General features: G+C 46.6%; 1 protein-coding gene across 1 annotated transcript in view; it reads left to right on the top strand.

Moving 5' to 3' along the window:
• The first annotated feature begins 10,011 nt into the window (after positions 1 to 10,011).
• The window catches only part of LOC139411701 (KIAA1549-like b), a 129,750-nt gene continuing 128,722 nt past the window's right edge, over positions 10,012 to 11,039 (top strand). The window contains exons 1-2 of the mRNA XM_071158353.1: positions 10,012 to 10,261; positions 10,538 to 11,039. The exon at positions 10,538 to 11,039 is cut by the window's right edge and continues 91 nt beyond it. Coding sequence (XP_071014454.1) covers positions 10,044 to 10,261; positions 10,538 to 11,039 — 720 coding nt within the window. The 5' untranslated portion in view covers positions 10,012 to 10,043. The remainder of the gene's footprint in view (positions 10,262 to 10,537) is intronic.

The following is an 11,039-nucleotide window of genomic DNA, read 5'->3' as shown; positions in this document are numbered from 1 at the left end:
GTGTGTTGTAAAACAGTCCTGATCTGTGTGTGTGTGTGGGTGGGTATTGTAAAACAGTCCTGATCTGTGTGTGTGTGGGTATTGTAAAATAGTCCTGATCTGTGTGGGTGTGTGTTGTAAAACAGTCCTGATCTGTGTGGGTGGGTATTGTAAAATAGTCTTGATCTGTGTGGGTGGGTATTGTAAAATAGTCCTGATCTGTGTGGGTGTGTGTTGTAAAACAGTCCTGATCTGTGTGGGTGGGTATTGTAAAATAGTCCTGATCTGTGTTGGTGGGTATTGTAAAACAGTCCTGATCTGTGTGGGTGTGTGTATTGTAAAACAGTCCTGATCTGTGTGGGTGGGTATTGTAAAACAGTCCTGATCTGTGTGGGTGGGTATTGTAAAACAGTCCTGATCTGTGTGGGTGGGTATTGTAAAACAGTCCTGTTCTGTGTCTGTGTGTGTGTGGGGGGGGGGGGGGGGGGGTATTGTAAAACAGTCCTGATCTGTGTGGGTGGGTATTGTAAAACAGTCCTGATCTGTGTGGGTCGGTATTGTAAAACAGTCCTGACCTGTGTGGGTGGGTATTGTAAAATAGTCCTGATCTGTGTGTGTGGGTATTGTAAAACAGTCCTGATCTGTGTGGGTGGATATTGTAAAACAGTCCTGATCTGTGTGGGTGGGTATTGTAAAATAGTCCTGATCTGTGTGGGTGGGTATTGTAAAACAGTCCTGATCTGTGTGAGTGTGTGTATTGTAAAACAGTTCTGATCTGTGTGGGTGGGTATTGTAAAACAGTCCTGATCTGTGTGGGTGGGTATTGTAAAACAGTCCTGATCTGTGTGGGTGTGGGTATTGTAAAACAGTCCTGATCTGTGTGGGTGGGTATTGTAAAACAGTCCTGATCTGTGTGTGTGGGTATTGTAAAACAGTCCTGATCTGTGTGTGTGTGTGTGGGGGGGGGGGGTATTGTAAAATAGTCCTGATCTGTGTGGGTGTGTGTTGTAAAACAGTCCTGATCTGTGTGTGTGTGTGGGTGGGTATTGTAAAACAGTCCTGATCTGTGTGTGTGTGGGTATTGTAAAATAGTCCTGATCTGTGTGGGTGTGTGTTGTAAAACAGTCCTGATCTGTGTGGGTGGGTATTGTAAAATAGTCTTGATCTGTGTGGGTGGGTATTGTAAAATAGTCCTGATCTGTGTGGGTGTGTGTTGTAAAACAGTCCTGATCTGTGTGGGTGGGTATTGTAAAATAGTCCTGATCTGTGTGTGTGGGTATTGTAAAATAGTCCTGATCTGTGTGTGCGTGGGTATTGTAAAATAGTCCTGATCTGTGTGGGTGTGTGTGTGTGTGTTGTAAAACATTCCTTATCTGTGTGCGTGTGTGTGTGTGTGTATTGTAAAACAGTCCTGATCTGTGTGGGTGGGTATTGTAAAGCAGTCCTGATCTGTGTGTGTAGGTATTGTAAAACAGTCCTGATCTGTGTGGGTGGGTATTGTAAAACAGTCCTGATCTGTGTGTGTGGTTATTGTAAAACAGTCCTGATCTGTGTGGGTGGGTATTGTAAAACAGTCCTGATCTGTGTGTGTGGGTATTGTAAAACAGTCCTGATCTGTGTGTGTGTGTGTGTGTGTGTGTGTGTGTGGGGGGGGGGGGGGTATTGTAAAACAGTCCTGATCTGTGTGGGTGGGTATTGTAAAACAGTCCTGATCTGTGTGGGTGGGTATTGTAAAACAGTCCTGATCTGTGTGGGTGTGGGTATTGTAAAACAGTCCTGATCTGTGTGGGTGGGTATTGTAAAACAGTCCTGATCTGTGTGGGTGGGTATTGTAAAACAGTCTTGATCTGTGTGGGTGTGTGTGTGGGTACTGTTAAACAGCCACCACTAACACTGAGTGGCTGCTGCCAACACAAGGACACTGACTCAACTCCAGCCACTTTAATAATGGGAATTGATGTGAAATGATGTAAATATATCACTAGCCACTTTAAACAATGCTACCTTATATAATGTTACTTACCCTACATTATTCATCTCATATGCATACGTATATACTGTACTCTATATCATCGACTGTATCCTTATGTAATACATGTATCACTAGCCACTTTAAACTATGCCACTTTGTTTACATACTCATCTCATTTGTACATACTGTACTCGATACCATCTACTGTATCTTGCCTATGCTGCCCTGTACCATCACTCATTCATATATCCTTATGTACATATTCTTTATCCCCTTACACTGTGTACAAGACAGTAGTTTTGGAATTGTTAGTTAGATTACTTGTTATTACTGCATTGTCGGAACTAGAAGCACAAGCATTTCGCTACACTCGCATTAACATCTGCTAACCATGTGTATGTGACAAATACAATTTGATTTTATTTGATTTGATTTGATTTAAAACAGTCCTGATCTGTGTGTGTGTGTGTGTGTGTGTGGGTGGGTATTGTAAAACAGTCCTGATCTGTGTGGGTGGGTATTGTAAAACAGTCCTGATCTGTGTGGGTGGGTATTGTAAAACAGTCCTGATCTGTGTGGGTGTGTATTGTAAAACAGTCCTGATCTGTGTGGGTGGGTATTGTAAAACAGTCCTGATCTGTGTGGGTGGGTATTGTAAAACAGCCCTGATCTGTGTGGGTATTGTAAAACAGTCCTGATCTGTGTGGGTGGGTATTGTAAAACAGTCCTGATCTGTGTGGGTGGGTATTGTAAAACAGTCCTGATCTGTGTGTGTGTGTGTGTGTGTGTGTGTGGGTGGGTATTGTAAAACAGTCCTGATCTGTGTGGGTGTGGGTATTGTAAAACAGTCCTGATCTGTGTGGGTGGGTATTGTAAAACAGTCCTGATCTGTGTGGGTGGGTATTGTAAAACAGTCCTGATCTGTGTGGGTGGGTATTGTAAAACAGTCTTGATCTGTGTGGGTGTGTGTGTGGGTATTGTAAAACAGTCCTGATCTGTGTGTGTGTGTGTGGGTGGGTATTGTAAAACAGTCCTGATCTGTGTGGGTGGGTATTGTAAAACAGTCCTGATCTGTGTGGGTGGGTATTGTAAAACAGTTCTGATCTGTGTGGGTGTGTATTGTAAAACAGTCCTGATCTGTGTGGGTGGGTATTATAAAACAGTCCTGATCTGTGTGGGTGGGTATTGTAAAACAGTCCTGATCTGTGTGGGTGGGTATTGAGTAGAACTACCTGGTGTTAAAACAAATCAAATGGTCTGTGTCAGTTTAAACGTGTGGTACAAGGCAGTTTTAGTAGATAGGATACTTGTCTGTGGGAGACATGATGATCTTAACACTGATTTTCAAGATTTGAGTATTAAAAAGTGTGTGTGTGTGTGTGTGTGTGTGTTTGTGTGCATTAGCTGGATGCACCCACCTTGCCAGGTGAAACATACTACAGGCTTGTAAATCTATAGAAATGAATAAAATAACCCCCCCCCAGACAGATGTTTGGGGACATGCTGAGAATGGAGAGGAGGGGGGGGGGGGGGGGGGGGGGACTAGTGCCAGCCTCACAGCCAGACGGCCATCTTAGAGCTGTTATCACTGCCAGCTTGTTTGTGACACCTAAACCAGATGTCTCTCTCTGTGACATTAGTACTTTAAAACGATTTGAGGTAAAAAAAAACACAAAAAAAACAGGTTTAATAAGATTATTTTTATAATAGACATCAAGATGTTTTTAATGCATGTACATGATTCAGAGGACATTTCATACAATTTCAGCCCTTTGGTCACGTTAGCTTCAATCTAGTATACACACTAGGTAATTCAACTGTGAATTACAACGTGAATGAATGTGCTTTAAGACTGAAATGTGTCTGACACTGTTAGTCTTCAATGCTTTCTAAATGAGGAGGGGAAGCATCAACATTTCTATTCAGGGGATGAAAGGGGTTTTAGATTCTCAATGGCTCCTGCAGTGTAAGGACTCTGATTGCTATTCTCTCTCTTCAAATAACTCATTTCTGAATCCCAGGCAAAATGGAAAAAGTGTTTGAATGGTTTTGCTCTAAATGGAAAGAAAATGACACACTCTCACTCTGAAACTTTGTGCAACTTTAAAATGATCCTCCATGGTTTAAGTAGCCAGCATTGACCCCTACATGGTTTAAGTAGCCAGCATTGACCCCTACATGGTTTAAGTAGCCAGCATTGACCCCTACATGGTTTAAGTAGCCAGCATTGACCCCTCCATGGTTTAAGTAGCCAGCATTGACCCCTCCATGGTTTAAGTAGCCAGCATTGACCCCTCCATGGTTTAAGTAGCCAGCATTGACCCCTACATGGTTTAAGTAGCCAGCATTGACCCCTACATGGTTTAAGTAGCCAGCATTGACCCCTCCATGGTTTAAGTAGCCAGCATTGACCCCTACATGGTTTAAGTAGCCAGCATTGACCCCTCCATGGTTTAAGTAACCAGCATTGACCCCTACATGGTTTAAGTAGCCAGCATTGACCCCTACATGGTTTAAGTAGCCAGCATTGACCCCTCCATGGTTTAAGTAGCCAGCATTGACCCCTACATGGTTTAAGTAGCCAGCATTGACCCCTACATGGTTTAAGTAGCCAGCATTGACCCCTCCATGGTTTAAGTAGCCAGCATTGACCCGTCCATGGTTTAAGTAGCCAGCATTGACCCCTACATGGTTTAAGTAGCCAGCATTGACCCCTCCATGGTTTAAGTAGCCAGCATTGACCCCTCCATGGTTTAAGTAGCCAGAATTGACCCCTACATGGTTTAAGTAGCCAGCATTGACCCCTCCATGGTTTAAGTAGCCAGCATTGACCCCTCCATGGTTTAAGTAGCCAGCATTGACCCCTACATGGTTTAAGTAGCCAGCATTGACCCCTCCATGGTTTAAGTAGCCAGCATTGACCCCTCCATGGTTTAAGTAGCCAGCATTGACCCCTCCATGGTTTAAGTAGCCAGCATTGACCCCTACATGGTTTAAGTAACCAGCATTGACCCCTACATGGTTTAAGTAGCCAGCATTGACCCCTCCATGGTTTAAGTAGCCAGCATTGACCCCTCCATGGTTTAAGTAGCCAGCATTGACCCCTACATGGTTTAAGTAGCCAGCATTGACCCTTACATGGTTTAAGTAGCCAGCATTGACCCCTACATGGTTTAAGTAGCCAGCATTGACCCCTCCATGGTTTAAGTAGCCAGCATTGACCCCTACATGGTTTAAGTAGCCAGCATTGACCCCTTCATGGTTTAAGTAGCCAGCATTGACCCCTCCATGGTTTAAGTAGCCAGCATTGACCCCTACATGGTTTAAGTAGCCAGCATTGACCCCTACATGGTTTAAGTAGCCAGCATTGACCCCTCCATGGTTTAAGTAGCCAGCATTGACCCCTACATGGTTTAAGTAGCCAGCATTGACCCCTACATGGTTTAAGTAGCCAGCATTGACCCCTACATGGTTTAAGTAGCCAGCATTGACCCCTCCATGGTTTAAGTAGCCAGCATTGACCCCTACATGGTTTAAGTAGCCAGCATTGACCCCTTCATGGTTTAAGTAGCCAGCATTGACCCCTCCATGGTTTAAGTAGCCAGCATTGACCCCTACATGGTTTAAGTAGCCAGCATTGACCCCTACATGGTTTAAGTAGCCAGCATTGACCCCTCCATGGTTTAAGTAGCCAGCATTGACCCCTCCATGGTTTAAGTAGCCAGCATTGACCCCTCCATGGTTTAAGTAGCCAGCATTGACCCCTACATGGTTTAAGTAGCCAGCATTGACCCCTCCATGGTTTAAGTAGCCAGCATTGACCCCTCCATGGTTTAAGTAGCCAGCATTGACCCCTACATGGTTTAAGTAGCCAGCATTGACCCCTCCATGGTTTAAGTAGCCAGCATTGACCCCTCCATGGTTTAAGTAGCCAGCATTGACCCCTTGCTTCCCTTTTCGCTCTATTCCAGATGAGACGAACTACGACGCCTCTGGTTCTTCTGATGTACCCAATGACACAACAGCCTCCGCCCATCCCATTTACCCATTGGCCGGCTTGCTGTTGGTGGATGAGGAGCCTTTATCAGTCGTCCAACCAGATGGCAGGGCTGTGTCAGAGGGGGTGGGCCTGAGAGAGCAGCCTGCCTTCTCCTCCATACTGACCCTGCTGGCGGACAAACACCCACTGAGTCTGCTCCGATCCAAGGCCTCGCCAACCATCACCAAGGACAACAACCAAACCAGCCTGTGGCCTTCGGTTGCTCCCTTCTCTTCTTCTTCTTCTGTGGAGCCGAGCAGAGACCTGTCTGACAGCTCAGGTTTGACTCCCAGCATGCTTCACCAGACCAAGGCGTCATCAATGTCAGTGTCATCAGTGGCGTCCTTCATGACTGGGGATTGGAGGGCAGTGTCATCATCAGCACATACATTGTTCTCATCATCATCAACAATATTATCATCACCATCATCAGCAGCAATGTTATCACTATCATCATCACCACCATTATCATCATTAGCAATGTCATCGCCATCATCACCATCATCATTAGCAGTGTCATCACCATCAGCATCATCACCACCATCAGCAGCAGCAGCAATATCATCATCATCATCACCACCAGCACCATCAGCAGCAATATCATCATCATCACCACCACCATCATCATCATCAGCAATATCATCACTATCACCATCATCACCAGCATCATCACTATCACCATCATCACCATCATCACCACCAGCATCATCACTATCACCAGCATCCTCATCTGAATGGTTAATAACAGCAGCCTTTGCTTTATCCTATGACATCTCAAGCCCGTCTAACCCTGTCAGTGTGACACAAACTGCTTCATCAGTGTCATCTGTGTTTCCTCTGAATCAAACATCATTGAATCCTCCAATCCAATCCAGCATTAGTTTAGATGTAGATATATTTACAGTCACAAAGAGCTTACCACTTCCCCTCTCTGACTCCACTCACCAATCACTGACTGGAGGAGTGACCACAGAGACCAGTGGCACCAAATCACAAGTCAGGACTCAGGACTCTGCAGCTCCAGCATCGCTTCAATCCCATGGCTTGTATGGGACACAAAGGACAACATCGTCAAACAAAATAGACGCCAGCCCTTTCACAACATGGAAACCAGCAAAGACAGAACCAAACCACTCCACCTCTACTAGTGTTACCTCTGGAAACGTCCCTTTCAACGTTTCAGCCAGAACCATCCGATCATCAGACAGCCACCGGACCAGGACTGTTTTCACTAACAACAGAGAGACTAGCTCTTTACTTCTCTCCTCTCCTGTCCAGGACAGTCAAGCTAATCAAAGACAACAGGGCGTATTACAAACTGTCCGCTCAGCATTGCTGTCACCTCCACCTACTCCCCCACAAGGATATTTAGTTCCTAGTCTCATCACAGGGGAATATATCAGTGCAACACCAAACAGGGCGAAAAGAGATAAGACATGGACAGGTAGTCAGACGGCTTTTATAAGAAGCACCTGGCCTGTAGCAGTTACCTCAGTGCCTTCTCATGCTGTAGATTCAAGTATGTCGCCCGCTGTGACGACCAGAATATCGGCAACATATTTCCCTATCTCATCTAACACCTTACCAACCTTGTCAGATACCGGCTCACCCCGCTCAGACACCACAGTGGCTAAGTTAACAGGCTCTTACTGGAGCACAGCATCTCCTCAGAGCTCAACATATCCCAGTGATTTAGTAACAGCCACAGGGCACACCAGCTCAAGCGCTCCTGACCCCATTAGGAATAATGATGAGGGAGGAAGAGCAGGAGGGGAAGTCAGCCTGGATTCAACTGCTCAGACAAGAAGTCACCCCCTCAGTGACTCCATTGTCAGCTCTGTATCTGGAACACTGAGTGACTCCACTCTCAGTTCTGTATCTGGAACACTGAGTGACTCCACTCTCAGTTCTGTATCTGGAACACTGAGTGACTCCACTCTCAGTTCTGTATCTGGAACACTGAGTGACTCCACTCTCAGTTCTGTATCTGGAACACTGAGTGACTCCACTCTCAGCTCTGTATCTGGAACACTGAGTGACTCGCCCATGTCTGCTAGTAGCGTAACCCTTGGAGACGCAGGATTGACCCCTCTAACCTCGCTGACTCCTTCTTTGAATTCTGACACGGGCCTGATGTCACTTCCTGTCACTGATCCATCAACTTTAGCTCAGCACCTGACACGGGCGTTAACCTCTCCCACCCTGCATGCTAGTCCCTCAACAGTACCCCAGGATCCCCAATTCACCCTCTTCGTCATCCTGACCACCAAGCACCCTTACTTTAACCCAACTGTCTCTAGTCTCCACAGAACTGATGATGCACCGACCCAGTCTGGCTCTAGAGGAACCACATCTACACACAGACCTGTAGTGCTGTTAGCGACGCCTCGCGCTACCTCACCGTCAGCGACCCAGTTTCAAACAAGGCCATTGTATATTTCTGTTAGCACAGGGTCTGAGGTAGGTTCCCCTGATATGACCCCTGAAATGTCCCTAGATAAGTCAGCTGAAATGTCCCCTGTAAATTCCTCTGAAATGTCAACTGAAATGTTATCTGTAACGTCCCCTGATACAGCAGAGAGAGACATGTCCTCAACATGGACCTCACTGTTTGTCGGCTCACCCGATCCCACTGGGACAGGCGAGACAGATCACACTTTTCAAACACACTCCATAGCACAGGTCCACTCCACAGCCCAGGTCCACTCCACAGCCCAGGTCCACTCCACAGCCCAGGTCCACTCCACAGCCCAGGTCCACTCCAGTTCACCTGAACATCTGACACCACTTGATGCTTCTGCTGATATTACACACACGCCTGCTGAGAACACAGAGACTGGCTCAGTTTGGCCCCTTTCTGCTATAGTTGAGGATTCCTCCACTTACATCACAGACCTAAGTGTTCATGTTTATAAGGGAACACCCCCATTAATGAGTTCTCCAACACCCTCCTCTTATGTTACAGAGGACTCCTTGATTTCCAGAGGGACTGACTCTGAAGGTTCTCCTTATCCACGCCCCACTGATATCCCTGCATATGTTAACACTGCAGAGGCTGTTCCGACTCCTCTTAAACTTGTCTCCCACAGAACGAAAAGCACAACAAGGGGAAAAGATGTTCTCTCTACAATGTCAGAAAGTCCCACCGTCATGAGGGAATACCCTACTCCGTCACAGACACCATTAATAAGTGAGCATAGTTCTCTTCCTCATTCTGATACAGACAGGAAAATGGGCGTGTCCTCAACAACATGGTCTACATATTTTAACACCATAACCTCTGATACAGGAGGACTTTCCACTAAAACCCTGGGACTCAATGGACGTAGAGGGTATCTTTCTCTACCATCTGTCTCCTCTCACTCACCTGATAGAGCATTCTCCCCTGGTGCAGCTACACTGATGTCAAATGGGAGAGAGGATACCTTTGTTGGACACACATCTGTCACATATTCTAAAGTGACACCATTACCCAAGCCCTGGAGTTTGACACCAGCCAATCTGATGGCTTCTATATCCTCCACTACACAGAAGAGAACCACGGAGAACAACACCCTGTTAGAGGGGGTAACATCAGCATTATCAGTGTCCATGCCAGAGAACAACACTCCCCTGTTAGAGGGGGTAACATCACCATTATCAGTGTCCATACCAGTCTCTACCACACCTGATAACTCTGTGACTATTTCAGCCGTCATCTACATCTCATCTGCCCATCAGAGCAAGTATACAGCGTCTGAGAGGAATGTAAGTGTTAGCACGTCGGAGTCTGTCACTATTTCTGACGCAACAGTTCTGAATACCCCTGCACCCCATGAACATGTCATTATGGATACGGGACATACTAACTCAACAATGAACGTACAAGTAGACTTGCCATCATCACCCTCATCATCATCATCATCACTATCATTATCATCCTCACCATCGTCATCGTCATCACCATCATCTTCATCACCATCTTCACGATCATCATCATCACCATTTTCATCATCAGCAGCAGCAGCGATATCTTCATCACCATTGTCTTCATCATCTTCCGCCTTGTTATCAATGACATCGTCATCATCCGTCGTGTCACACCAATCTCACATCACCAGTGTGTCCAGTCCCACCACAGCTCCCAGTCTGTCCTCCCTCTCCATGGACCGTTCTGATTCAACATCATCATCCACTTCTGGGTTGACTGTGATTTCACCATCCCCATCAAGTGTCTTCCCCTCCACTGGTATGACGTCATCACCCTCTGCCCTTTTGTCACCTGCTCTTACATCATCATCCTCTGCCCTCATGTCCCATGGTGTGACTTCATCACCCAGCTCCCTGGCATCCAGCGTGACATCATCATCCTCTGCCCTCATGTCCCATGGTGTGACTTCATCACTCAGCTCCCTGGCATCCAGCGTGACATCATCATCCTCTGCCCTCATGTCCCATGGTGTGACTTCATCACCCAGCTCCCTGGCATCCAGCGTGACATCATCATCCTCTGCCCTCATGTCCCATGGTGTGACTTCATCACCCAGCTCCCTGGCATCCAGCGTGACATCATCATCCTCTGTCCACTTGTCCACTGGTATGTCCTCTTCCTCCGCACTCATGTCTCGTGGTGTTACATCATCATTAATTGCCCTGACATCCAGTGTGACATCATCATTCCCCTCCCATCTTTTAGAGGAAGTGAGTGTGACTTCTGTTCTTGTTACAGAGACAGCGATGGAGGAGTTAACTGTGGGAACATCCAGAGAGACAGGGGTTAATTTCCCCAAAGACAACGAGACCAGATTATCCCAAACAGGGAACCGCACCTTAGCTGACAGGCCTGCACTCACAACATCACAGGTGTCACCTTTGACCCCCCGAGAGGACACAACGACTGCATCCCTCCAGCTCACGACCGTGACCACCACAACCATAGCTTCAACCACAACCACAACACAGCCAATCACAGAAAGCCCAACCACGACAACAACACGCAGAACCACCACCACCACCACTGCTCCAGCCTCCAGGAGAACACTGTCACCTCCAATCCCAAAGACCAAACCC

The sequence above is a fragment of the Oncorhynchus clarkii genome, chromosome 6 (genome assembly GCF_045791955.1).
Source record: "Oncorhynchus clarkii lewisi isolate Uvic-CL-2024 chromosome 6, UVic_Ocla_1.0, whole genome shotgun sequence".
In the NCBI taxonomy this organism is placed as follows: Eukaryota; Metazoa; Chordata; class Actinopteri; order Salmoniformes; family Salmonidae; genus Oncorhynchus; species Oncorhynchus clarkii.
The sequence above is the reverse complement of the archived record's forward strand: the minus strand, read 5'-3'. Positions and strand labels throughout refer to the sequence as shown.